Below are 27,500 nucleotides of genomic sequence, written 5' to 3'. Positions count from 1 at the left end.
CTAAAATACAACGCTGGCTCTCAGATATGCACATGTGCACTGGGATACTCCACACGATGAACATACTCAGTGCGCCCTTGGAACTGCAGGTGATCCTTCACCCACAGTGAGCGTTGAAACATGCAAGTGTGTGTGTGTGTGTGTGTGTGTGTGTGTGTGTGTGTGTGGGAGAGAGAGAGAGAGAGAGAGAGAGAGCGTGGGGTCTAGACGGCTGTTAGGAAACTTCTTCTCACACCATCTCCCAGCATGCACTTGGGCTGAAACCACATGGCTCAGGCCATGGCTCTGTGGTAGCGTAGATCTGGCAAGCGTGCAAGGCTCACAGGCACCGCGAGCGTCACATGCGTGCCAGATTCAGCTCAGTGAGCCCAGACCAGAGCACACTTCCTGTGCAGCAAGAACACAAAGAACCTAAAACAGGATGACAGCACACATGTGCACCCATGTGCAGCACAGCTAGTCACCAACACTCCCTACGACTATGGAAGGGCTGCTTTTGAAGTGGATTTGGAGCCATGCATTTGTCATTTCTGTCATTGTATTTACATATTCACCACGCAGTAGTGAGATGAGGAGTTTTTCTCTTTGAATATTATTTGGATGGACATTGATGAATGGCAACATTGACTTTGTTCTTCATTTGAAGGGAAACATCTGTCCCATCTACTGTAATTGAACAATTTATGTTTGTGTTCCTTTGCAGTTATGGCACAGCCACCAACAGCAAAACCATCAAGAACTCCCGGCTAGTGAGCCAGAAGGACGACGTGCACGTCTGCATCATGTGCTTACGAGCCATCATGAACTACCAGGTGACTGATCCGCTCAACCCACAACAACCCCACAACACACTGACAGTGCAACCCACTTCCTCACACATCCGGTGTCACTCAACACCTCAATACTCCCCCTACTGGTGACACCTGAGTACTGCCATTGGTGTACAACATTAGTCTGAATGAAAGAAATGCTTTGAAATAAATGTCTGCTGCAATGACTGATGTTTTTTTCCACCATTCCTGGTTGCTATAATGTCTGCACCCTCTTCTCTTGTTCCCAGTATGGCTTCAACCTGGTTATGTCCCACCCCCATGCAGTCAATGAGATTGCACTGAGTATGAACAATAAGAACTCCAGGTAAGAAATGAGAGCAGGTATTACCATTACGAACAAAGGCTTCCTGCCCTGTGTTGAAAGGGCTGTACGGGCCAGATTGTAACTGAATGACTTGATTGGCCAGTTCTGGATAATACGCTCCCCTACTGACAAAGAGCTTCAGCCTGTTGCTGTGGTAGTTGATCGGAGCTGGCTGTCCACTCTCTAAGGAGCCAGACAGAGCATTAGAGGCTGGCTAGCAGCTGTGGGCTCGGCAGTGATATAAGATGAGCATTAAAAAGGCTGTACATTGATTTTACTGTCAAAATAACATCAACATATAAGAGAACAGATTATGTAGATGTTGTGAAATAGCAATAGTTTATCTCAAATGTATGCAAAGGCCTAAACTATTTGAAAAGTGCACTGCCTTCAGTGATTGATTTCTGTTAGCTAATGTCTTCACCTTAGACACAGGGAATGTAGTGATGATATTCTTTTGATGTTTTCACTCTTCTCTTACACGTTTCTCACTATTTATACTCATGTGGAGGTGCTCAGTGTTATCAGCTATGGCTGTGACTGTGTAATGTCAGTAATTCTATCCTAGGCTTTGTACAGATCCTGTTTTTCCACCATGGCCTGTGTGTGAGTGTGTGTGTGTGTGTGTGTGTGTGTGTGTGTGTGTGTGTGTGTGTGTGTGTGTGTGTGTGTGTGTGTGTGAGAGAGAGAGAGAGAGAGAGAGAGAGAGAGAGGTAGAGAAAGATGTCAGCCATGTTTTTTTTTCTTCAGAACAAAGGCCCTGGTGCTGGAGCTGCTGGCTGCTGTGTGTTTGGTGCGAGGGGGGCATGAGATCATCCTGTCAGCCTTCGACAACTTCAAAGAGGTACCACCTGAGGCGGAACACCCTGCCTCTCTCTCTCTCTCTCTCACACACACACCGTCCCATATAGAGTCAGTGCGCCAGAGATTAAATGTCCTGCCGCACCCCTCCCTCCCTCCCGCTGCTTTTGTGGCTGGAGTTTGGTGCTTGTTGGTTTATCTTCTGATTGTCCTTAGAGGAGCTGCTGCTTGGCCAAGCCAGCTGTCGCTCTGCTCCTCTCCCCCGCCTGAAACTGGGGGCATGAAGGCAAGACAATAGGAAGAGAGTTAGAGAGAGAGGGAGAGAAAGAAAGAGACTTTTAGGTAACATGCACATGTGTAGGGTATGGATTTGTGTCAAACTCTATTAGTTTCATTAAGGAGCCAGATGTATGTCAACCCAGGGGTCAAGATAATAATTTTCTCTTGGTGGGAGATTTTAAGGCCAGGGAAGGGCAAGCACATGCTCTTTCACACACACACACACACACACACACACACACACACACACACACACACACACACACACACACACACACACAGTGCCCCCATCCTCCATTTTAGCATCAGAGCTCAGGAACAAGATAATTAGCCCCCTATCTAAGCCCCCTAAACAGCCAGCGAGGCTAATCAGGCTGCTAGTCAAAACAGCAGGAGAGCCGCCGCAGCAGCACTCCCAGGCAGAGCCCCACTGCAAGCTGATCCCTCAGAGAGCACCACGTGGGAGGGCCGCCATGGAGTCACCAGAGAGAGGCACCCACTTGCACCAGCCAGACCTCACCTGCAGGTCCACTAATCTTGCCCACTGCCCCGTAGTGCCCATGCTCCTGACCACGACAGCAGGGACAAAGTCGAGCTCATGGTTCAAACAGTTCAAGAATTTCTCTCTTCAAGAGAGAAAAACAAAATGTTTGTTTTCTTTTGCGCTCTGCCTCATTCTTTCTCTCCCTCTTTCCCTCTCTCTCTCTCTCTCTCTCTCTCTCTCTCTTCCATTGCACTGTTTGTGTGGGAGAGTCTGGTGAGATCGCTATCCCCCTTTCTGCCTTATTTTTACTCTCCTCTCTTCCCATGGCCTCCTATAATTAGGCTCTGATTTTCACTGCAAATGGCCTGTGCTGGCCGCCACCCCCCCCCCCTGAGTCAGTAACCTGAGGCTGCAGTAGGCCCCACGCTGACCCACACGGGCCTGTCCACCGCACCAGTGCCCAGGCCTGGACCGGGCCAGTCATGCTGCATATTCATAATCAGAGCGAGACGCACATGGCAACATGTGGAGCGCATTACTGCACTGAGTGGCTGCTGCAGGGGAACATGTGGCGGCTCAGCTCAGTGTGGGACAGAGGGGGAAATATCACATCCCTGTTTCCCTGTTTTTTACTGGGCTCAGAGAGGCTCATTGTTGTTGTTGGGTTTGATATTATGTGTTGTGATTTATTTGAAGATGTTATGAGACTCTGCTCTCTATCATCGTTCTAAACACACACACACACACACACACACACACACACACACACACACACACACACACAGGCTGGCACTAACACAATCAAATACATAGGCACGGACAGAAAGATAGACTCATCCAGACACTTAGACAAATGGTCTCTGGACCTCGTGGGGTCACTGAATGACCATTGATCTTTCCCTCTTAAGGTGTGCAAAGAGACGCATCGCTTTGAGAAGCTCATGGAGTACTTCCGCAGTGAGGAGGGCAACATTGACTTCATGGTGAGGATGTGAAAGGGACACTCCCGCAACCGCTCGACTCCCACAGTAGCCCGAGGAGACCGGACCACACTGACCTCACTGACCTCACCCTTTTCGTTTGTCCCCGCAGGTGGCCTGCATGCAGTTCATCAACATCGTGGTCCACTCGGTGGAGGACATGAACTTCCGGGTTCACCTGCAGTATGAGTTCACCAAGCTGGGCCTGGACGACTATCTGGAGGTGAGGCCACTCACTCCGTCGGCTCCCTGCTGTCCTCAAGTGCCCCATCTCATCTGTAACAAGTTACGACAGACCAAAAAAAAGAGAACAAAACATGCGGAGCCAACGTCAGTTGTGGTTCATTTGGTGGCTTTGAGCCTATTGCGTATCCAAACGGTTCGCCTGTGCCTGTAAGACTTTAGAGTCTGAATTTGGTATGTAAATATTAAGTGGTCACGCAGGTTGGATTCATTATGGCAGACTGGTTCAGAATGACAAAAGAGGATGGAGGCCAAAATACCAAAGCTGTGGAGAGGGGGCCCAGAGAGAATAGCAGTGATACTGGAAACCCATCATTAGAAATGCAGAGATCTGCGTAAGTGTCTGAAGCTCTTTGTCTCTCCACAGAAATCGAAGCACACAGAGAGTGACAAGTTGTCGGTGCAGATCCAGGCGTATCTGGACAATGTGTTTGACGTGGGCGGACTGCTGGAGGATGCGGAGACGAAGAATGTGGCCCTGGAGAAAGTGGAGGAACTGGAGGACCATCTGTCCCATGTATGAACCGCATTACCCATAAGCACTCTGCATGAAAGTAGAACACATTGCATCCATCTCTCATGTGTTGACAAAATGAAATGTTTATCAAGCCACCCACCCCTCACAGAACTTTTAGTTATCTATTCCAAACAGATAGATAGATAGATAGATAGATAGATAGATAGATATATACTCCCTAATTGGGAGAGACTTCCTAATTATCTTTGCCTACCACTTTCACACATGCCTGTAAATATTTGTTTCTCTGTAGGAGAGAGTGGTGTTTTGTCTTAGTGTGGCTGTAGCTAACATGAAAACAATCCTCTAGCGTGTTACTGTGTAGACAGGCAGGCTCTCCTGATGTCACCATAGTGTCACCAGAGCGTGCCACACAACTGCAGGAGTTAACAAACCGAAAGGTCATGGGCATGCTTGCCGTCATTTGGGGAATTTCACAACAATACACTCACGCTCAGAATTTACTGATCTCAGCAGTCATGAGGGAGGGAGGGAGGGAGAGAGAGAGAGAGAGAAAGTGAAAAAAGAAAGAGAAAGACAGAATACACCAAAAATTCCCCAAATACTCTCCAGTGTGTAGGCTGACCTCATCCAGAAAGTGAAAGTGTGCCAGGGGGCTCTCTTGCTCACTTGGATGCTGTGTCATGCTGCCGGGCATCTCCCGTTACGTATCGATGCGGCTGTGAGAGAGAGGGGGAAAGGGTGGGACAGGGAGAGATGCTCGTTGGCACACACTTACAGGATCGATCTGCTCTGATGTGCTCTCCTCTCCCCCTCTCCTCTCCTCTTCACCTCTCCTCTCTCTGGCTCTCCGGTCTGCACTCCTCTGTCTCTCCTTCTCTCTCTCTCTCCGTCATGGCGGCCGCTCCGTCTCTCCTGCCTCTCCCCTGCTCCTCCTGCCGGACTAGGTGACGGAAAAGCTGCTGGAGGTGGAGAATGAGACCATCATGAAAGTGGCCGAGTTGGAGAAAACACTCCTGCAGAAGGACAAGGATCTCCTAGCCATACGGGTAGGGTGATCAAATACGATATGCTAACGGTGTGATTCTTAGTTATTATTATTATTGTAGCGTCCACTTTGTGTCCATCATTGTAGTTTGATTTCTACTGTATGTGGTCAAATGTGTCCAAACCACCTCAGCAGGTGATTAGATCATAATGCATCTAGGTGGTCATTTACAGTTGTATTATCGTTGTCCACTTGTGATCCGATCCGCTGAAACACCATGTGCAAACAGGGTCCAGTTTTAGTCACCGTCACCATCACCATCATAACTCATATCTCATGATGAGTCACAGCATGCTACTGTAATGACTCGCGGATGCGTCATGGCTCCGTGTGGGTGATGTAATCTGACTGCCCTCTCTCTGACTCCTCCTCGTGGCGCGTGCAGGAGACGTACGAGTCGGCCAGCACCCAGGTGCACACGCTGCGGCGCATGATGAAGGAGAAGGAGGTGGCCTTCCAGCGGCAGGCCAACATCGAGAAGCGCCTGCTGGAGCTGGAGCAGCAGGGCACCATCCGCCTGCGCAAGAAGCCCGACGGCGACATCTCCATCGAGGCCCTGAGCGCTGGGGGCAGCGGGCCGGCCGGCGCGGCAGGGGTCCCCCTCGGCGAGCTCGGAGGCGCCCTCTACGCCGGATTCCCACCGCCACCGGCGGACGCCCTGAGCGGCAGCTCCATTCCCCCCATGGTTGAAGCGGCGCCACCCCCACCGCCACCCCCCTCCACCCCCACCACCACCTCCACCACTTCCAGGTACTCCAAGGGGTTTGATATGCCAATCACACACTGATGACAGATATCATTAATGCTGTAATGGACACACACACAGAAACAGGCACCCAATTGAACACACGTGTGTCCAGTATTATGTCTGCTGATAAGCACACAGCTGCTGAGGTCAGGAGGCGCCATCTATTTTAGTGTTGGTCAATGTACTTATTTATGAACGCACATCACATATGAAAGCTGACCTTGTTAGCAGCTGAAGAGATGTTCAGATGTTTCCGGAACGTTTTCCCCCTCCGACTCTCTGAAGAGCTGCTCCAGACAGAGACGAGGTTAGGCGTTAATCACGGTGTGCGTCTGTGTGAGCGCCGACCGGAAAGGCGAAAGCAGAGCCTGTTTCCTCTCGCTCAAGGGAATGGCGCGAGGTCCTGTTCGCCGAGGAGGAAGCAGCTGCTAATGTCCATCTATGGTCAGAGAGGTGTGAGCTGAATGCTCTGGTGCAGAGCTCAGTGGCAGTAATTGCAGTCTGTTGAATTGTGTGTGGTTGTTGTTTCCTGGTGAGTAAAGGTTTGGCATCTTAATTGCAGGTCCCAACTGTATGGTCCCCCCACCCCCTCCTCCTCCTCTGCTCGATGGTCCATCTATGGTTCTCACGACTGGCCTATCAGGTGAGAGAATCTGTTCAACTCTGGACTTTCACGTACAGTAGGCTTGACATGTTGAAATCTTATAATTGCTCCAGAAGAGTGGTGTAAGCTCATGTTTTCTGGTGTAGGATTTCCATTTCGGGTCAAAGAGAGAAACTTTACTTTCAGAGAGAGTTCTGCATGTGTGTGTGTGTGTGTGGTGTGTAGTCTCGTCTTACTCTGTCCTCCTGAAAAGCTGACCGAACAACAGCTAGACGACAGTGGTGTACAGTTTGTGTTAAGCTGGAGTTTCATCGTCTTCGTTTGCACCCGACTACAGCTATCAGGATAAAGAAGCCCTGGAAGACCAAGTTCCGCCTTCCTGTCTTCAACTGGACAGCGCTGAAGCCCAATCAGATCAATGGCACCGTTTTCAATGAGATTGATGACGAGCGAGTGCTTGAGGTACATGGAATATACAGATGATAAATCTGTCTTAGGCCTAGGACCATAATACAGATATAGAGGCTATTGAGTTTTAGGCAGAACATCACTGATTCTGTGCTGTTATTTTTGCAGGAGCTGGATCTTGAGAGGTTTGAGGAGCTCTTTAAGACCAAAGCTCAGGGCCCTGTGGTGGACCTGATCAGCAATAAGAGCAAGGTCTCTCAGAAGGCCATCAATAAAGTCAGCCTGTTGGACGCCAACCGCTCCAAGAACCTGGCCATCACGCTACGCAAGGCTAACAAGCCCACAGAGGAGATCTGCAAAGCCATCCAGATGTGAGTGACACTTACAAACCCCATACACATAGACTTTCCTGACTTTCCAACTTTCCTGATTTTCCTACCCTATGTACCTATCCCTTTTCTGTCTTTTCAGTTTGTTTGTATTTCTCCTCTTACTACTTCACTCACCAAATGGTTATTGCCGGTTATTACCATGCCATTACCATTCACACTTCATTCCTCAACATGCAATTTGAGCTTTGTCTCATTAGTAGGGACATTCAGATTTTCCAAACCTTCCCTCAGACCTCATTAAAGGATACATATTTGAATGTACTGTAATGGGGGATTGTATTTAGTTAAGTCATGATGATTGGTTTCAAACGGTCCTTTTTAGCTTGTTATGATAGCATTTTAATAGCGCTGGCAGAGCTCAGCATGACTGGATAACCATCTCGTGGTTTTTCTTGCAGCTTCGACCTGAAGGCGCTGCCGGTGGACTTTGTGGAGTGTCTGATGCGCTTCCTGCCCACGGAGTCGGAGGTCAAGGTGCTGCGGCAGTACGAGCGCGAGCGTAGGCCGCTGGACCAGCTTGCTGAGGAGGACCGCTTCATGCTGCACTTCAGCAAGATCGAGCGCCTCACCCAGCGGATGAACATCATCACATTTGTGGGCAACTTCACAGACAACGTCAACATGCTGATGCCGGTGAGCAGCAGTGTGTGTGTGTGTGTGTGTGTGTGTGTGTGTGTGTGTGTGTGTGTGTGTGTGTGAGAGAGAGTGAATGAGTGTTTGTTTGTGCACTTGAGAGAGTGAATGAGTGTGTGTGTGTGTGTGTGTGTGTGTGTGTGTGCGTGTGTGTGTGTGTGTGTGTGTGTGTGCTTGTGAGAACTCCAATGAGTCATAAGTTATGGGTCAAAATGACTCAGTAACCTTAAACAACAAAGCAGCTCTAGGATGCCCTTTTTGGTAACAACTTCTCTGTACAATTTGTTTTTGCAGCAACTGAATGCAGTCATTGCAGCCTCAGCTTCAGTCAAGTCATCCCCCAAGTTAAAAAGAATGCTCGAGGTAAGTGTTTTATTTATAGGGACTGACATGGAGTTTCAGTCTAACTTTTGAATAATGTTAACCAATCATATCCTGTATTCTCTCACATTAGATCATTTTAGCCCTGGGAAACTACATGAACAGCAGCAAGAGAGGCTGTGTTTATGGATTTAAACTCCAGAGTTTGGACTTGGTAAGGCAGTACCAACTTACTTTTTATGCAGTAAATCTGCATTGTATTATGAATGGTGGTTAATCGTAGGGAATAGAATATGACAATGAACAATCTCTTTCCATCCGTAGCTGCTGGACACTAAGTCTACAGACAGGAAGATGACTCTCCTTCACTACATTGCTCTGATCGTAAAGGAGAAATACCCTGATCTGGCTAACTTCTTCAATGAGCTGCACTTTGTGGACAAAGCTGCTGCCGGTGAGACTCATTAGCATTAGCTTTAGGAAGCTAACATTTAGCTTGGAGCCAAAGTCACCCCAGCTAGCTTCTGTTCAATGAACTATACTAGGTTTTCGACAGTGAATGTAACGGAAATATGTATGTGTGTGTGTGTGTGTGTGTGTGTAGTATCCTTGGAGAATGTCTTGATAGACGTGAGGGAGCTGGGGAAGGGCATGGATCTGATCAGGAGAGAGTGCAGTCTCCATGACCACTCCGTGCTCAAAAGTTTCCTGCAGACCAACGATACTCAGCTGGACAAACTGCAGAAGGACGCCAAGACAGCAGAGGTACTGAACACCCTATCGAATCTCCTTAATGTACTAATGCTTGGTCAACTCCAGCCCAGTGGAATACACACCTGAAAAAACTACATTTACCAGAATCACTCCCAACTGATATACCTGCCTGTGTGCTTCCAGGAGGCCTATAACAACGTGGTGCACTACTTTGGGGAGAGTCCTAAGACGACTCCGCCTTCTGTGTTCTTTCCGGTGTTTGTTCGCTTTCTCAAGGCCTACAAGGTAAGAGAGGGTTCTCAGGGCTTCTGTTACTTAACCACCTGTCACCTGAAACTAGGCTACACAACACAGGAATTAGCTAAGATTAACACCGTAAGTTATGTGAAGAATATGTCAGTGCGTGTTAAGAATCTGTCACAAACAAACAAGTCAATGTTTGAGTAATTACCAGACCTGAAAAGGTGAGAATGTTTGTGGTTCGGGTAATGCGACATAAGTGTGTAATAATACTAATCATAGTGGAAAAGACTCACGTGTTCAGGGTTTTGAGTAAACAGAGCCGCTGCCATACGCTGCAACAGAGGGGTGTACATAAGGTGTTAGCGTGCTGGCGTTCTGTTTCTTAAATAAACAAGGCTGAAAGGATGCAAACAAAAGTACTGCTCAAATTTCTCAGGTGAGCAACACAATTAGCTGAGACGAATGAAAGAATGAAAAGCTCCTCTCCATGATGGGAGGGCTCTCATGGAAATGCCCACGGGGAGGGGGGGCATTGTGTATCTGGTGCGCGAGAGAGAGTGTGAAAATGTGTGCGTGTGCGTGTTAGCGAGTGTGTGTGTGTGCACTTGAGAGAATGTGAAAATGTGTGCGTGCGTTTGTCTGTGTGTGTCTGTGTGTGTGTGTGTGTGTGTGTGTGTGTGTGTGTGTGTGTGTGTCTGTGTGCGCGCGCACTTGAAAGGGTGAATGAGTGTATATTGTGTGTGTGTGTGTGTGTGTGTGTGTGTGTGTGTGTGTGTGTGTGTGTGTGTGTGCACTTGAGAGAGTGAATGAGTGTATATTTGTGTTTGCACTTGAGAGAGTGAATGAGTGTGTGTGTGTGTGTGTGTGTGTGTGTATGTGTGTGTGTGTGTGTGTGTGACTGGCTCCCAGGGCTGGGCCTCCTCCTCTCTCTGGCCCGGGATGAGGCTCCTCTCCTCTCCTCGCCGGAGGCCCCAAAAACAGGAAAGCCCAGCTGGGCAGGCTCTCCAGGCGGCAGCTGGGCTGTTTAGATGGAGCCCTGCCCTCCCCTCTGACCTCACAGGGCCCCACCAACAGCCCTCTTCCTCAGATTGTTCGCGCACGGGATTTATGGATCTGCACTCGGAAATGGGCTTCCAAAGGATCTGTGTGTTTGTGTTGGTGCAATTGTGTGTGGGGCACTGTGCGTGCATGTGTGTGTGTGTGTGTGTGTGTGTGTGTGTGTGTGTGTGTGTGTGTGTGTATGTGTGTGTGTGTGTGCCTAATAGCCAGATTTTCTTTCTGCCAAGAAGGTTTGGTTGACCCATGGGGGCAATGATGTGTTAGGGCTGTTCAGGTGTCCACTCCTCCTCCTTCCTCTTGGGATAAGGAGGAAATGTGCTTGTGGATGTTTTTCTGGGACTGTGTGTGTGTGTGTGTGTGTGTGTGTGTGTGTATGTGTGTGTGTGTGTGTATATGTGTGTGTGTGTGTGTGTGTGTGTGTGCGTGTGTGTGTGATTTGTTGAGCCCTCTGACTGGCCTGTGGTTATCTTTGCAGGACGCGGTGGTGGACAACGATCAGAAGAAGAAGCAGGAAGAGGCCATGCGCGAGAAGCTCCTCGCTCAGGAGCAGAAGGAGCAGAACCCCAAGGTGCCCCAGCGGGCCCCTGCTTCTCTCCTCCCCTCTTATTCCCTCTCTCCTCTCCTCTGCTCTCCTCTGTTCTCCTCTCCTCCCCTCTTATTCCCTCTCTCCTCTCCTCTGTTCTCCTCCCCTCCCCTCTCCTCTCTTCTCCTCTCCTCTCTTCTACTTTCCTCTCCTGTCCTCTCCTCTCTTCACCTCTCCTCTCTTCTCCTTTCCTCTCCTGTCCTCTCCTCTCCTCTCTCCTCTCCTTTCCTCTTCTCTCTTCTCCTCTCCTCTCCTCTCTTCACCTCTCCTCTCCTCTCCTCTTCTCTCTTCTCCTCTCTTCTCCTCTCCTCGTGCTGTCTTGTGTTGTGTAGTGCACACTGTCCACAAGGAGCTTGGCAGCAGACTCACAGGATTAATCTCCTTTCATTTCCTGCCCTTTTATGTGCACTAGTTTGCTAAGCTTATTAGTGCAACCCAGAGGAAGTCTGTAGAGCAGTCAGTATTCATTAGAAATAAACACATAGATCAGAAATACTGAAGTTGCTGAGTCAGAGTTATCATGACAAAGAGCTGAAACAGCACAATCATGAGCCCACTCAGTTGTATGTTTGCAGCAGTTAGAGTTGTGTCTGTGAGAGAGTGATAGCGTCACATGACCTCTGTGAGAGAGTGAGAGCGGTCACATGACCTGATAGCGGTCACATGACCTCTGTGAGAGCGTGAGAGCGGCCACCTGACCTCCGTCTCTCTGTGTCTCAGGCCCAGGTTCAGAAGAAGCGGCAGCAGCAGCACGAGCTGATCGCCGAGCTCCGGCGGCGGCAGGCCAAGGACCACCGGCCCGTCTACGAGGGCAAGGACGGCACCATCGAGGACATCATCACAGGTGGGCCGGCCAGGGCACGCGCTCACGGTGACGGTGGCGGCGGCGGAGGTGGCGCTCCTGGCCCCCGCGCCAGGATCACGGTGGTGGTGGAGAGCTCCAGCCAGCAGCGGTGCACCATGTGTTACGTGCTGAGCAGCGCCCGTGCCATAGAGCCACAGTGCACCACCCAGTACCACTCCACAATCGGCTGAAAGCCTCACGGCACAGCACAGTTTGAAACCTCAGGGAACCCAATTAATGGAACCACGCAGTACCACTCCACAATTGGCCTGAAAGCCTCACGGCACAGCACAGTTTGAAACCTCAGGGAACCCAATTAATGGAAACAGAGCATTTTTTCATAGTTTAAGGTGGTAGTTACCTTCTCAGTCTCAGAGGACCAGAAGAAAGAAGCGTTACGTTGGTCTAATTCTTGTGTGCAACAGGGAGGATGGCTTCTATCCACATTAATGTTGATGTTTTAATGAACCTCTGTCCTGTACTAGCAGCCATGTCATCTCACGGGTGTGGAGCGGTGTGGTGTGTCTTTAATAATGATTAACTCTGTAATAAACTGGGCCAGTGACACTAATGCCAGCTCTGTGGAAAGGTGACGGACAGGGAGAAATGGGGGTATGCCTGCTGCATGGGTACTGGGGTTATATCCAGGTGCGGGAGTGAGTGTGTGTGGAGAGTGTGTGTGTCTGTGTTTGTATGTGAGGTGTATGTGTGTGTGTGTGTGTGTGTGTGTGTGTGTGTTTTGAAGGTGTGTGTCGGTTGTGGTTTGTCTCTAACCTTGGCGCCCCTCCTTCCCTCAGTGTTGAAGAGCGTTCCCTTCACCGCGCGCACAGCCAAGCGGGGCTCACGGTTCTTCTGCGAAACCAACCTCTACGACGAGTCCAACTGCTAGCCCCAAACCCCCACTCACCCACAACCCCTAATGCTAAGGTTGTCTGGTTCTACCTCAGTACCCCCAACCCCCCCCCCCCCCTGCATGTCCTTTAAAACTCGCATGACCCTCATCACCACCACCCCCAACTCCACTTTGCCCCCACTAACTAAGGTTCTGTCACACAGAGATGAACCAATGTCTGCACTCCTGCCATCCCAGGCACCAAAGACAAGGGCCAGCACTGAACCCCTGAATGAGTCATTTTGGGTTTATGCATAAAAGTCAAAGGAAACCGCATAATTATGCTCTCGCATAATTGCACTGATATTTACACGTATTACACACAATTGCATCAGCACAACTGCGGGCCATGGGCCGGGTCCAAGCATTCCACCGAAATGACTCAAAATGGGGTTTGGGCTCACACACAGGCCTGTGTTGTCTTTGTCGGGTTATTTGGTTTGTCCTTCACTAACGTGGTAGCATGCTGTTTTTTCCTCCACCAATAATCTTTTACTCTGCCTTTTCAGCAGACAGGGGATTGCTCTGAGTTAGTTGGGTCTCTTCCTAATACATGGGTAAGGAGGGCAGCTTGGAGCTAGGCCCCGTTGCGCTCCTGTAACTGTCTGCCTTTTGTTGTTACGCCAGCTGCTTCAGCAAAGGGTTCTTCAGCTTCATTCACATATAAGGAAAACAATCTGCATTAGAGGACACAGTAAAGGCTTGGTCTCAATATAGTCCTCTCCTATTTTCACACCAGTGTGGGATGGGTAGAGTTAGAGGCTACATATTCACCCTCAGCTTGAACACAAAGGGATGTTGGAACTATTGAGACCAAGCCTTCAGCATACACATACTATGACAAAACATTAAATAGGAAGCTTGTGAATGCAACCTGAGATACCCAAATGTGGCTCATTTTATGCAAAACTATGCTATATGCAGTTGTGATAATCCAAAATCAAGAACTGATTTCAGAAATGATAAGGAAAAGGTGCCACGCATTGTCTCTCTCTGTGGAAGGGAGAACAGTTGGCAGGTGACCCCCAGAACATCTCTCTGTGTCACTGATCATGTCTGTTGCATGTGTCTGCATGGATCGCCCTGTGTGTGTTGCTTTTGACAACGTTCTAATCTGTCCGCCATGACATGTCATGTTCAGATGCTAACTGTCACGTCCAGCATGCAATTCCATACGCTAGTCCTCAAACTCCTCAGAGTAGTCAGTGGAGGCCACTGACAAGAGCACTTTTATCTTTATTGGTGCGGCTCAATAACACTTCTATGTTTTAGTTGATAGCATAACCTGACGGCCTCCACTCTAATACCTCCTCGGAGTTTGTTGACATTCAAAATGTTTGTAACAGCCTGTGACTACGAAAGACAACCATTTTTAAAACTTGAAGTGGGTTACCTAATATGCTTTGGATAGTTTAGTGCTCACTGTCTCTTATTTCTAATTACAAAAGTTTAGGTCAAAAGTATTGTATCCATAACTCAGTGGTAACCCACGCTACTTAAGTCATATTTATTAGATTGAAAAAAACATTGCACCTTTTGTATAGCAAATAGAAATGTTGTCCACTACATTCACATTCAAATGATGACCTGCATTTTACAATAGACAATCATTTGACAGGAGGCCTATAGGCACAGCTAGCTTAACCAGAGTGGTGTGTCCCGTTGGTCTAACGCCTCTCTCCGTTGCCCACCCGCAGATCTCCGAAGCCAGCCCTTCCTGCGAGCTGACGCGGTGATCCGGAATGGGTGGAAGCGACCCTAAACACCCTGTCCCCCTCCTCCTCGTCCTCCTGCTTACACCCCCACCCCTGGGTGCGCTCCCTCAACCCCGTGTGCTCCCCCTCCTGCCCAATGTTGCCTCTCCCTGCAGATTACACTGACTAAAAGAAGACAGAAGCATTGTGATGGGTTTGTTTTTTAAACATGTGGGTGGTGCATTTCTTCATTCATTTATTTATTTATGGGATTAAATTCCTTAATGGACACTGTACTGGAGGCTCTCTCCCCCGTCTGCTACAAAAAAACAGGCTTAGACAAGATGGAGTATACCATAGCTGGGCGACCACCTCTGCTCTACATGCAAACAGAGAAGCACACACTTGGACACACACACACCGAGTGAGAGACACACTCTCACACAAGCTGAAGTGTGTGTTTAGAGTTTGCCAACACAGGAAAGAGGGGTTCTGTGGGAACAGTGTGAATGAAGTCCATTTTGTATCCCGAACGTCCAGAGGAACTGTTGACAAAATGGCCAGAGACAGACAGTGCGTCGACCCTGAAGTGCCTGCCAGCAAAGATCCCATTTCCACTAACATGGATTTCCTCATATTGTGCAATCCAAGCAGGACTGTTTCTGTGTATCGGAGGACAGTAAAGTCAAGGTTCAGAGGCAGAGCAGTGAAACCCCTATCTGAAGTTGCTGTGGGTTGCCAGGAGATTGGTCTCCTCTCTCTCTAAGGGACAGCAGCCTAGCATGGGAATTGATTGGTAATGGCTAAGCTAGTCAAACCAAACCTCTGTTTTGTTACTCAGTTGTCCTTTTATAGAAGTGCCTTGTTATTGTGTCAGTATTATTTCTTAAATATGTTGTTTAAGTCTGGTTACAAATATCTGTTTTTTAAATGTGCTTTGTATAATAACATTGCTTAAAGTGCTGTACATACATATGCAAGTTTTGAAGTTGAGTAGCAGCTTTAATTAGACAGGATGTGCATTCCTACGATGAATTTGAAGTCTTAATTAAGGAGCATAGCTACGTGCCTAACGAGAGAAAGAATCAACTCTCACTCTTATTTTTATCAAGCGTTAGATGGTTTCTTGGTATTTCATGCCCCCAATGTTGTCTTCAAGGCAGCGCTGCCTGGAAGGCACTAGGATTAGGCATGGGTTAAGGTTAGGGTTGGGGTTAGGTTTAGGATTAGGTGCCTTTAAGTCAATGGTGGCAGCGCTGCCTGGAAGACGACGTTGGGGGCATAAAACACCATCGAGCCGTTAGATGGGGGACTGCACAAAATGTGGGGAAGACTCCTGCACACGTCCCCTGGGAGATCACCTCCATGAACAGAGCACATTCTCATACCTGAAACTGTGTGCCTTTATTTGCCTACGACAGCCTTGAGCTACTCTGTATCCGGTCCTATACAGACTTCTACAACAGCGTCTCTTATTCCCCTCAATATGAGGTTAACCCTCCAGAACTCCGCATCGTTCTATAAACAGATAAACAGACTTGAGGTGAGCTAATGAACTGTAGAACTGACTTGTTTGTTTTCGGTCTCCTTTGACAGTTGAGGATTTACAAAAGGGATTGCATGACTTGTTTTTCACCCATATGATAACTTAGGAGTTGATTACTTTACATGCCCATTTTACAGATATGTACTGTATACAGATATATCTGTACCAAGTTATGAGTTATATGTCCAGCCTTCCATGGCCAAATGGCTTAGTGAGAGGCTTCGGTGATGCTCTCCAGAGCTACATCTAATTGAGAATCTCTTAGCGGTCACTGTTCTCCCATTAGTTGCCTTCAGTCAGGAAGTGGATGGGAATCAAAGTTAATGTGGGGGGGTTGTTCCACATTTAGGCAAGGTTGAGCCCTCGCTGGAACCAAAGTAAACATCTCCCCTAGTCATTTGAAGCTGAAATTGGGACCTGAAGATAAAGCAATTGTTTAAGTCAAAACAACCATCGACTAAGCAAAATGATTGTGATTGTGTTCACAATGAGATTTTGTTTGAAAAGGGACATCACACTACTTGTATTGCCTTAATGTTTTGGACAAACAGAAGTATATGCAACACTACCCTGATGGTGGGGAACTTCTAAACATATATCTTTTTTTTTTCTTGTAAATTCGTATGAGAATTTGGAAAATCTTTTTTTTTTTTCTCAGAGATTAAATTGAGCCTGATATGTGATGCATGTTATCTTTGAGATGACAATAAAACTCAACCAAACAACATTACTGTAGCTGCTGTGACTAACTACTCATTTTCTGTCTGAGGTCCATGAAATCCCACTAAGAGTACCAGATAATGCCACTGACTTGCAGTCCCCTCTAGACACACCAATAAGGGACAAAGCACTCATCTTCCTTCAAATATTATTCACTTTAGCCACATGCACAATAAACACTCTGGTCCTGAGTAAGATCCTGTGACATTTAAAACTCAAAGCTGAGCCTAGGAATTAATTTCGTTTTCGTCGCTGTACTGGTCACCCTGTCCTGAGTCACTATCAAGCGCATAGGCCTACTGCAAACATCAGTGCCAGGCTGTAAACATCTGCTGAGATGCAGTTTGATGCCTCCCCACTTTGTGGCCTATGTGTAAACAAAATCTGGGAAATAAATAGATCCTACGTTTGTTTTTACAGCAGGCCCTCCTGCCACAGTCATTCGGTAAACCCGGACAGTTTTTATAATGTCATTTCCTTTGCCACCACTCTTAAATGCTTCTGAAACACAGAAACCAGGTCTATTTTCTATGTCTTTCTTTATTCTTTGAATTAATAATAAGTCAGTTTGTGATGTTTGTGTAGTTGCTGAAGTATTGTAGTTATAAACTTATGCCACAATAAAAACAATTACATTTTTAATATAGCATATAAAAAGCCCAAATTAAACCAGAAAGATGACCACAGAGACAGATTTAGGTTTTTGTAAAAGTGTCTTATTTTAACCTTTGAGAAAGTAAAATGATTGTACTAATCCATCTGATCAAAAAAACAAAAACAAAAACAAAAGAATGACCAGAGCAACATCACAGAAATGAGAAGGACAGACATGTGAATACTGTTCAAAATGTGTCCAATAAAAGCCAGAGGGATTTACACATACATTTTGTTGATATTGTTTTTTTTGTTTTTTTTTCGTGTTACATGCATTAACATATGGAAGTTATGGCTAGTCACATCCATTAGAAGCAGCAGCCCAGTGACAAGCTGTCGGCTGAGCTTGACAATGGATCAGGCAGATGAGTGGTGGCGTTAGCAGCAAGGCATAGCATTAATATGTGTGGTAGTGGGAACGCTAATCAAGAGAAAGAGGGCTGTATTTGCACAGGGACGTCAGCATCAAACAGAACGCTTCCTAGGTAGTAGCACTGGCTGACAAAGACAATCACCTATCAACTTCGTACCCAAGTAGAAAACAATAAAATAAACACAGCTTTCATTTTGTTTATTAATGCGACGAGTCCGCTCTCCCTGGGCAGCCCCATACCTCCATGGGTCACACTTACGCATGTAATGGGAATCCAAGATGGAGTCACAGTTCCTAGGGGACGTGACGAGGGAGAGCTTCCGAAGCCTTAACCTGAACACACATTGAGAGTGCCTGAGAGGCACAAGCTTGACAATCATTATCCTTTTTTTCCCCACCTTCTGTCAATCTCAGCAATTCCACGAATACGACTGGGTCGAGTCCCAGTCCATCCCAGCGGTCCCAAAAAACCATTTGACATTCCGAAAACCAAGGCCACAGATAAAACAAACAAACAAATGAACAAACAACCCTGGAATGTTCTCATCTTCATCCAACAAGCACAATTCATGACCCCATTCATCCACCCATCCACCGGGCTCCCTTTCTGTTCATCCGTTCAAATAAATTCAGACAGTATCCAATAATTTGTTTATCTCTAAAATAACTTTGAAGAGAGTATTAAAGCAAAACAAATACATACTGCTATTTTTATGGATGTTTGAATCCCTAGGTGTATTTTCAAGACACTAGGTTTATATATATATATATATATATATATATATATATATATATATATATATATATATATATATATAAATTCATATCTGTGCAAGGAGAAAAAAACAATCATTTTAAACCAAGTTCTCTGAGCTATGGATATGGAAGTAAAGATGCGGACCCACTGCTTCTCACTCATTTTGCCCCCTCCCCCCCTTTCCACTCACACAGTCTCTCTTCCACACACACACACACGCACACGCACGCACGCACACACATACACTCACTCTCACACACGCTCACACATCCTACCTCTGCATCTAAACATCCAGCAGCAGTGAAAGTGTGTGTGGGGGAATCTGGCAGACTCAGGGTTTCCCCATCCCACTCACAGTTGTTCACAACACACTTGGCAATTTTCTTTTCAAATGGAACAATGGCTTCTATACAATTCATACAAAAATAAAGTTGAAAAGAAATAAAAAGAAAGTTGTTCCAATGCTGTTGTCGTTCATATGTTATATTTGCACAGAGGTAGTGGCTAAATGAAGGGGACATCGGGAATTGACTGAAGTTAGGTTGAATAGCAAGTTGGTGAGCAAAAACAAAAAGTAAAAAATAAAAAAAGTATAGAAAATGTTCTGTTTTCTTCCTGTTCACGAGAAGAATTTCCTCAAAGAATAAAATATAATACTGCAATCACATACAAAAGTAGTCCTTCATCTCTTTTTTTCTTTTCTTTTTTTCCTCCTTTTTTATACATTTTGTACAGTGTTCTCTCATTGTTACTGTGGTTGCTGCTTTTTTTTTTTCTTTCCTGTTTTGTAAAAGGCATTAGACGGGAGGCGGGGGCGTGTTTAGGAGGTTTTTTTCGTCGAGCAGCGCCGTGGCTGTTAGCAATGGACCTCTACGCTAGCGGGTCTCCCATGTCGTCGTCCGTCGTGGAGAGGAGCTCCTTCTTCTCGTCGGTGCTGGCCAGCGAGTTGCGGCTGTTGTGGGCGCCCATGTAGAGCGTGGCGTACACCGGGTTGGTAAAGTTGGTGGGCTGCAGAGAGAGAGAGAGAGAGAGAGGGAGAGAGAGAAGAGAGAGAGAGGGAGGGAGAGAGAGAATAGAGAGAGAGAGAGAGAGAGAGAGAGAGAGAGGGAGGGGGAGAGAGAGAGAGAGAGAGAGAGAGAGAGAGAGAGAGAGAGAGAGAGAGAGTCTTAGTGCTTAGTCAGACACTGTGCAATTTGGAGGCTGAGGTTGAGATGGGGAAGCCTGTTAGACAGGGATCACATTGACCAGCAGCAAGCAGCACATTTCCTATCATTCACTATGGTTCGGTAACGGAACAGTTGGAGTGACAGTGTTAAGCGCGCGGCAAACTATTTGAGCATTGAACTTGGATCAACTTTTAAAACATAACGTGAGCATAGACCTGTAACTTATGAATGAGATAGAACTTCTTGTGTGTGTGTCTGTGTGTGTTTGTGTGTGTGTGTGTGTGTGTGTGTGTGGTTGTGTGTGTTTGAGTGTGTGTGTGTGTTTGAGTGTGTGTGTGTGTGTGTGTGTGTGTGTGAGAGTGCTTACCTTATCTGGATCCAGTGCAAAGTCAGAATCCAGCAGCTCTCCAGCATCGTCGTCTGGATCCCCCTCATAGATCTTGTAGGCCGGGTTCCCAATCTCTACATTCATGGCCCCGTTGGTCATTCTCTGGTGCTGGAAACCCTTGGCCCTGCGGAAACAAGTATCGCGTGCATACCTCCGGTCAGTCAACTGTGGGCTCCCAGTCCCCTCCTTACTCTAACCAAAGATTCTAGAACAGAATCTTTGATTCTAACTGCGATGACGAGCTAAGGCATGGCCACAGCACAGGACACACAGTACTGCAGGCCTCAACGCAAACCACACATGCACTCATTTTCTCTCTCCCTCTCAAACACACACACCACACACACACACACACACACACACACACACGCAATCACGAGCACATACACAATCCAGCATAGAACACAAATGTACACAGGATACATTTACAAGCAGTTCCAATGAACGAAAGAGAACCCTTTGCTTCCCATTTCATTGGAACCACCAAACAGTACACATCTGCACAATAGAGCTTCCACACAGAAGAGCTCAACACGTCCAGCTGACAAACAACAGCAACAGGTCAGTCACAGGAGATTCTACACACACACAGTGTTTTTCAGAGCTAGAATACTACAGCAGGTACACAGGACAACAAGACTGCTACAGCTACATACGCACAAGAACACACACACACACAAACACACACCGATCTCCATCTCTAGCAAAGGGTAGAAGGAGAGGATACAGTATAGACTGGTAACAGGCAGATCTATTTGAATAGATCTCTTGTGTAAAAGTCCTGTGAGGATGGGTCTACTACTGGGCAACACACTTAGAATCCAGCCAGGGAGGATGAGAGAGAGAGGGAGAGAGAGAGAGAGGGAGGGAGGGAGGGAGGGAGGGAGGGAGGGAGGAGAGAGAGAGAGAGAGAGAGAGAGAGAGAGAGAGAGAGAGAGAGAGAGAGAGAGAGAGAGACATGAAAAGCAAGCCTAAACATAGGACACACACACAGCCATATAGAGAGGAAAAGGAAGGAGAGGAAGAGGGGGGGGGAGAGGGGGGGATGCATGGGGCCCTGTAGACTGTTAAAGAGGTTACCGCAAGCGTCGGGAGCCTGACTTGCCCGGCCTTAGAGACCTGAGGGATAGGAAAGATGCAGTTAATCACAGCAGAGAGCGCGACAGAGAGAACGATAGTGTGAGAACGAGAGAAATAAGAGAGAAGAACTGGAAGATGGGGCGTTGGGTGAAGATAGGGGCTCCTCTAAAAGAGCGCAAGTGCATGTGGTCGCAGGTACACAAGGGCTAACGCCCCCTGCTGGTGCTGGTGTGTACTCACCCTCGCATTCTCTTCTTGTACCACAAGAGGGCGCCCACCACTAGGAGCGCCAGAAGGAGCAGCAGGAGAACTGGGATGACGACGGAGGCAGTGCCTGCAGGACAAAGACGGTTGGTCAGCTCATGGGCGGATTATGAACTTTCGGGCCCCTGAGCCCAGATGTATTAAGGGCCCCCCACTTATTGTCGTACATGTGGGAGGGGGGGTTTGTGGGTCCTCCCCCAGAACATTTTTAATTTGTTTGATGTGATTTCCTGTATTCTGCCGCATTTTGGGGATGGCCAATACTAAATTCAATCAGATTCATAGCCTACATCCTCTATTGAGGCAATGATTTCATGCAAAGGCTTGGGCTTCAGGGCCCCCTGACCCCTTAGGCCCCTGGGCCTGCGCCCGGTAGGCCCGTGCAGTAATCCATCCCTGGGTCAGCTCAAGACACCACATCTGGGTACAAGGCTACTGAGGCCACTGGGAGGCCACTCATGGCTACTCACTGGTTTGGCTGTCGGGGCCTTCCACAGGAGACACAGTCAGACAACGGAAGCCACCCCATCCCTCCTGACACCTGAACACAGAGAGACACACAGACACACACAGATCTGAGAGGTCATGACTAAACTACGTCAAAGGACAGCAGGACTCGCACACTTCAGAAACAATAAGGATTTTCTGATCTAAGAGCACATTCATCTGGGGACTGAGAACATATTTACATATTATGGAAGAATAAAGACTTAACGAGGTCCCCTGGTGGCTAATATGACACCAGTATGGCATGGTCTTCAGTAACAGTGTCCAGCCATCAGTGACCCTCTGACCAACATTACTGACTGAAAAAAATACATTTGATTTCACTATTTTGTTGCTGTCTGTGTTCAATTCAATAATTTTCCTGTACTCTCCAGACAAGCATGACAGTCAGAGACATTAACAGACATATGCAAGTGTGCATACAGACACATATGACATTGTTGGTCCTTCCTCTGTAGTGAGACGCTGAGAGGGAGCCTATCTGTAAGGTAACCTTCTCTGCAATAGTCTTACCTGCACTGGGGGAGCAGTGAGCGTGTGTCCATGGAGCACTGCCCATTTTGGCAGAAATCCGCACAGGTAAAGCAGCTGGGCTGGATGCGCCCATTGGAACAACTGCATAAAGACAGAAAGACACACACACACACACACACACACACAGTTGAAAAACCAAACAATGAAACCAACTGGGCCAACTAAAAGGCTTTGTTCTCATCTCCCTCCCTGTGTGTGTGTGTGTGTGTGTGTGTGTGTGTGTGTGTGAGTGGCATATGGTGGTGCCACTGGCGTGAGGCGTGTTACCTGCAGGCCAGCTCTCTGGAGGCCGTCTTGATGCACTGTCCGGTGCCACAGTACTGGCAGCGGTCCAGCTCACAGTGCGGGCCGTGGTACTGGGGCGGACAGCGGCACTGCCGCGTGCCATTGGCCGACTGCTGGCACGTGCCACCGTTCTCACAGAAGCCATCACATTTACCTGCCACAGATGAACAGAACAGGTCACACACACACACACGTCTTCATCTATATAGTAGACCCTTATCCAATGGCATCTACATCTATATAGTAGACCCTTATCCAATGGCATCTATATAGTAGACCCTTATCCAATGGCATCTATATAGTAGACCCTTATCCAATAGCATCTATATAGTAGATCCTTATCCAATAGCATCTATATAGTAGATCCTTATCCAATGGCATCTACTGTATATAGCAGACCCTTATCAATGGCATCAATATACCGGTAGTAGATCCTTATCCAATGGCATCTATATAGTAGATCCATATCCAATGGCAAAGCACAGTCTAGGACAGATTTTTCATCCTGGTTGCAGCGATAGCGGGGATACGTCACTTCTGTTGATGTTCAAACAAAACAGAGAACTAGCTCGCTACTCCCTCCCCCTCCCTCCCGTGAAATTAAAACGCTCCTAAACGCGCATCTCGTCGGTTATTGGTTGAAACACTTTCTTTTGCCTTTGAGGGGTTGCCAACCCTTGTTGGTAGCAATTGTTTTTGTGTACAGATCTCGGAGCCAAGGCTGCCTACAGAGACACGTTTTTTTGACGGCCTGCTTATGGGGCAGGCAGCTAGCGGATCGCTAGGAAAGATTAGATGAATGTGATCATTTATGTTTGGGCCTTTTTTGGGCCTAAAATCGCTGATACAACCTTTAAGTCCACTATTGAGATATATATTTGTAACATCCTTGTCTGACTATGTTTGTTTGTTCTTGTTTGTTTGAGCTGACTTGCTAATCCATGGCTTACTGTGTGTCTGGAGAGCACGATGGGAAGAGCCACTTACTGTACTGGCACATGTCTCCCAGGAACTCTGGGGGGCATTTGCAGGTGGGCTGGTTGCCCTGGTTGACGGTGCAGTTGCCCTTGTTTTGACAGTAGTCCTTACACGTCCGCAGGTTACACGTGGGACCGGTGAAGCCATTCTGGCAGCGGCAGGTAGGTGCACCTGGGCAGGGAGAAGAGGAGAGGGGGAAGAGAGGACACAGCAGACAGAGAGAAACGGAGAGAAACAGAGCAGAATTAAACGGATGACAACAGACCTCACGCCTCAGAGGAGAATTCACCAAACAGCCATGGATGAAACAAATACTCTTGCTACTACGGTTACTCTTGCCTGTATAAACAGAACATCTTTGAGGACCGGTGTAGGGAAAAAAACACAAGACAAATCATCAAGGACTGCAGACACCCCAACAATGGCCTGCTTCAGATGCTGCCTTCTGGCAGGCCACACTGCAGCTTCAGAGCCAGGACCAGCAGGCTCAGGACCAGCAGCCTCAGAGCCAGGACCAGCAGGCTCAGGACCAGCAGCCTCAGAGCCAGGACCAGCAGGCTCAGGACCAGCAGGCTCAGAGACCAGCAGCCTCAGAGCCAGGACCAGCAGGCTCAGGACCAGCAGCCTCAGAGACTCTGGAGCACCTCTCAGCACCCAATCTGGCTCTTAAACACCACCTACATTCTTTTAGTGTTTCTAGTTATTTTATTTTCTGTTATCATCGTTCTCATCTGTTATTAAGCTGCTGCAGGTCAAGAGGGGAGCAACGCCTAAGATTTGTGCTCCTTTTTATATGTCAATATAAATTGAGATGCAACAATAAAACTGAATCTGAATTTGAGTCAATCTGAGAAAACTTCAACGAGCCATACATTATTCCATTCCTTGTTTACATGTTGTCATGAACAGTATGGAGTAAGTCCATGAATCTGGTGTCACACTATATTAGGAAATATGTGTTTGTGTTTGTGTGAGTGTGTGTGAGTGTGTGCGTGTGTGAGCCTGTGTGTGTGTGTGCGTGTGTGAGCGTGTGTGTGTGAGCGTGTGTGTGCGTGTGTTTGTGTGTGTGTGTGCGTGTGTGAGCGTGTGTGTGTGAGCGTGTGTGTGCGTGTGTTTGTGTGTGTGTGCGTGTGTGTGCGTGTGTGAGCGTGTGTGAGCGTGTGTGTGTTTGTGTGTCTGTGAAAGTGTGTGTGTGTGTGTGTGTGTGTTTGTGTGTTTGTGTGTGTGTGCGAGCGTGTGTGTGTGCGTGTGTTTGTGTGTGTGTGTGCGTGTGTGAGCGTGTGTGAGCGTGAGAGAGTGTGTGTGTGTGTGTGTGTGTGTGTACGTACCTGAGGGCGAGGGGGAGCAGGTGCCTTTGTTCTTGCAGTAGTCTCTGCACTGGTTGACCTCGCAGCGCTCTCCACTGTAGCTGGTCTGGCAGCGGCACTTGGGCTGCTTGTGGGGGTTCAGGAAGCAGCTGCCTCCATTCAGGCACTGCAGGCTACACGTCCCTGGGCCTAGAGACGCACCGGGGGAGAGCGGAGGCAGTGAGGGAGGGCACGACAGAGAGGGAGGACAACAGGGAGCCAGACTCCCAAAAGGAGGAGGAAAACTGAGCAGCATTTAGCAAGGGTCTGAGTGGGGCATTTACTTGGTTGTGAGGTTGGCGGAGGGACCTCCACACAGGTGCCGTTGTCCTGGACGTGGTTGTTTGGACAGACGCACACTGGACCAGTGGGGCTGAGCAGACACAGCCACTCGCACTTCTTACGGTCGCATGGGTTGGTCACTAAAACACACACACACACACAAATAAATATGTCATGCAAATGTGCAAAGACCGGAGAAGACTACAGTTTATGATATTCTAAATCATTAACCCCCCCCCCCCCACCCACCACCCACACACACACACACTTACTCTCAGGCTGTTTGTAGCGATGGTAGAGGACGATGTCAGTGGCGTGGTTGATGCCGGTGGTCAGGTTCTCCATTGAGCCCTTGCCAAACTTATTCACGCGGAAGACATAGTTGTTGATGTACGTCACGCCGTAGATGTGGTCCTCAAACACGTCAATGCTGAACGGGTGCAGGAGGTCTGGGAGGGACAACGAGACAACGGAAGAGAGGGGTCAATAACACACCCTCAACACCATGCTGTGTTCACCCACACAACCCAACAACGGAAGAGAGGGGTCAATAACACACCCTCAACACCATGCTGTGTTCACCCACTCAACCCAACAACGGAACAGAGGGGTCAATAACACACTCTCGACACCATGCTGTGTTCACACACACAACCCAACAATCTAGGGCTGGAGGGCTTCACTCAACTGTTTTTGAGGTGAGAGACGGCGACAACGGGGTCAGACCCATCTAGTCGGACACTGCCGATGACCGAGAGCTTGGCGTCAGCCCAGTACAGACGCTCATTGAAGTAGTCCACAGCCAGGCCTACAAGTATGGGGGATGAAAAGAGAGGAGGAGTGAGGACAGTAAAGAAGTGAAGACTAAACATGAGGACGTGGCATCACAAAGGCACATCTGTAAAGGCCTATTCACACCAAGAATGATAACGATAATGATAACTATAACCATAACGATAAAAGCGTTCACACTGAACAACGATAAACAAAGTCTCACCTTGTGTTAATAAATGTGACGGTTAAAATTTGATGGGTTCTGATTGGCTATTAGCTTCTATCGTTCTGAAAGTGATCCCCAACGATATCGTTCTTCATGTCGTTATCGTTATAGTTTATGTGTGAACGTCGTCATTCATATTAACGAGAACAATATTTATTTATAGTTATCGTTATCGTTCCTGGTGTGAATGGGACACATCTGTAAGACACATCTGTATCACCTGTTGGCCACTGGATGTTCTCATGGACCAGAGTCTGTCTCATTGTCCCGTCCATAGCTGCAGTCTCAATCTTGGGATGGTTGCCCCAGTCGGTCCAGTACATTCTCCTGTATATGAAGGCCACATGGTCAGTCCAAACTGAATCGGAGAGACAGATGTAGAAACATCTGGATAAGCTTTGATGTGAAAAGAAGAAGCATCATACCCTCTCTGCGGGTCCACCACGATGGCGTAGGGCTCATCGATCATGCCCGAGATGAGGGTCTTGCGGTGCTGGCCAGAGATCTGGGCCACCTCGATCACGTCTCGACCCGAGTCGGTCCAGTAGAGGTTCCCAGCCACCCAGTCCACTGCAAGGCCTCGAGGCATTTTCAGGCCCGAGATCTGAACCTAGTTAAAACCAAAAGTGGAGCAGCAGTTTATTCTGAGGCCTAGTTTTTGGTGCTTTTTCCATCATTTACAAAGTCCAGATAAAACTCCAGTCCATGATTTCACTTGATTAAAAAGGCAGATTTTACAGCTGAATCAATTCTATGATCCATGTTTGTTTTTTAAACAAATTATTTCAACAGCACATAATACATGAAAACATCATGGTCTGTGTAATCAACAGTAAGGCTACAGATGCACCTATCTGATTATGTTGGGGAAAATACACTAGAGCTCTACAGAGGAACACAGTGTTTGTTCAGAGTGTTGGTGAAAAGGTCGCTGGATGCCAGACCTTTGGCCCGCAGGACTGCGTCCACTCACAAAAATACCCTGCGGTCCATCCTGCTACATATCAGCGCAGCTGCGTGACCTTGCCCACAGGG

The 27,500-nt window shown here is 47.7% G+C and overlaps 2 protein-coding genes across 2 annotated transcripts in view; one reads left to right on the top strand and one right to left on the bottom strand.

Moving 5' to 3' along the window:
* fmnl3 (formin-like 3) overlaps positions 1-16,866 on the top strand; it is a 40,978-nt gene extending 24,112 nt beyond the window's left edge. The window contains 22 exon segments of the mRNA XM_042099420.1: positions 704-812; positions 1,061-1,137; positions 1,888-1,981; positions 3,610-3,684; positions 3,794-3,904; positions 4,292-4,441; positions 5,350-5,451; positions 5,836-6,162; positions 6,164-6,200; positions 6,761-6,841; positions 7,140-7,264; positions 7,379-7,581; positions 8,001-8,235; positions 8,530-8,598; positions 8,690-8,770; positions 8,881-9,010; positions 9,161-9,321; positions 9,454-9,555; positions 11,048-11,140; positions 11,876-11,999; positions 12,797-12,926; positions 14,589-16,866. Coding sequence (XP_041955354.1) covers positions 704-812; positions 1,061-1,137; positions 1,888-1,981; positions 3,610-3,684; positions 3,794-3,904; positions 4,292-4,441; positions 5,350-5,451; positions 5,836-6,162; positions 6,164-6,200; positions 6,761-6,841; positions 7,140-7,264; positions 7,379-7,581; positions 8,001-8,235; positions 8,530-8,598; positions 8,690-8,770; positions 8,881-9,010; positions 9,161-9,321; positions 9,454-9,555; positions 11,048-11,140; positions 11,876-11,999; positions 12,797-12,888 — 2,578 coding nt within the window. The 3' untranslated portion in view covers positions 12,889-12,926; positions 14,589-16,866.
* A 610-nt stretch (positions 16,867-17,476) lies between these two features.
* The window catches only part of LOC121713258 (low-density lipoprotein receptor-related protein 1-like), a 118,022-nt gene continuing 107,998 nt past the window's right edge, over positions 17,477-27,500 (bottom strand). The window contains 13 exon segments of the mRNA XM_042097768.1: positions 17,477-19,643; positions 20,169-20,313; positions 21,510-21,603; positions 22,004-22,074; positions 22,554-22,655; positions 22,842-23,013; positions 23,847-24,008; positions 25,166-25,333; positions 25,468-25,605; positions 25,738-25,914; positions 26,154-26,273; positions 26,686-26,792; positions 26,891-27,075. Coding sequence (XP_041953702.1) covers positions 19,506-19,643; positions 20,169-20,313; positions 21,510-21,603; positions 22,004-22,074; positions 22,554-22,655; positions 22,842-23,013; positions 23,847-24,008; positions 25,166-25,333; positions 25,468-25,605; positions 25,738-25,914; positions 26,154-26,273; positions 26,686-26,792; positions 26,891-27,075 — 1,779 coding nt within the window. The 3' untranslated portion in view covers positions 17,477-19,505.

Source organism: Alosa sapidissima, chromosome 7, assembly GCF_018492685.1.
Source record: "Alosa sapidissima isolate fAloSap1 chromosome 7, fAloSap1.pri, whole genome shotgun sequence".
Classification (NCBI taxonomy): domain Eukaryota; kingdom Metazoa; phylum Chordata; class Actinopteri; order Clupeiformes; family Clupeidae; genus Alosa; species Alosa sapidissima.
This window is presented reverse-complemented; position numbering and strand designations above follow the sequence as displayed.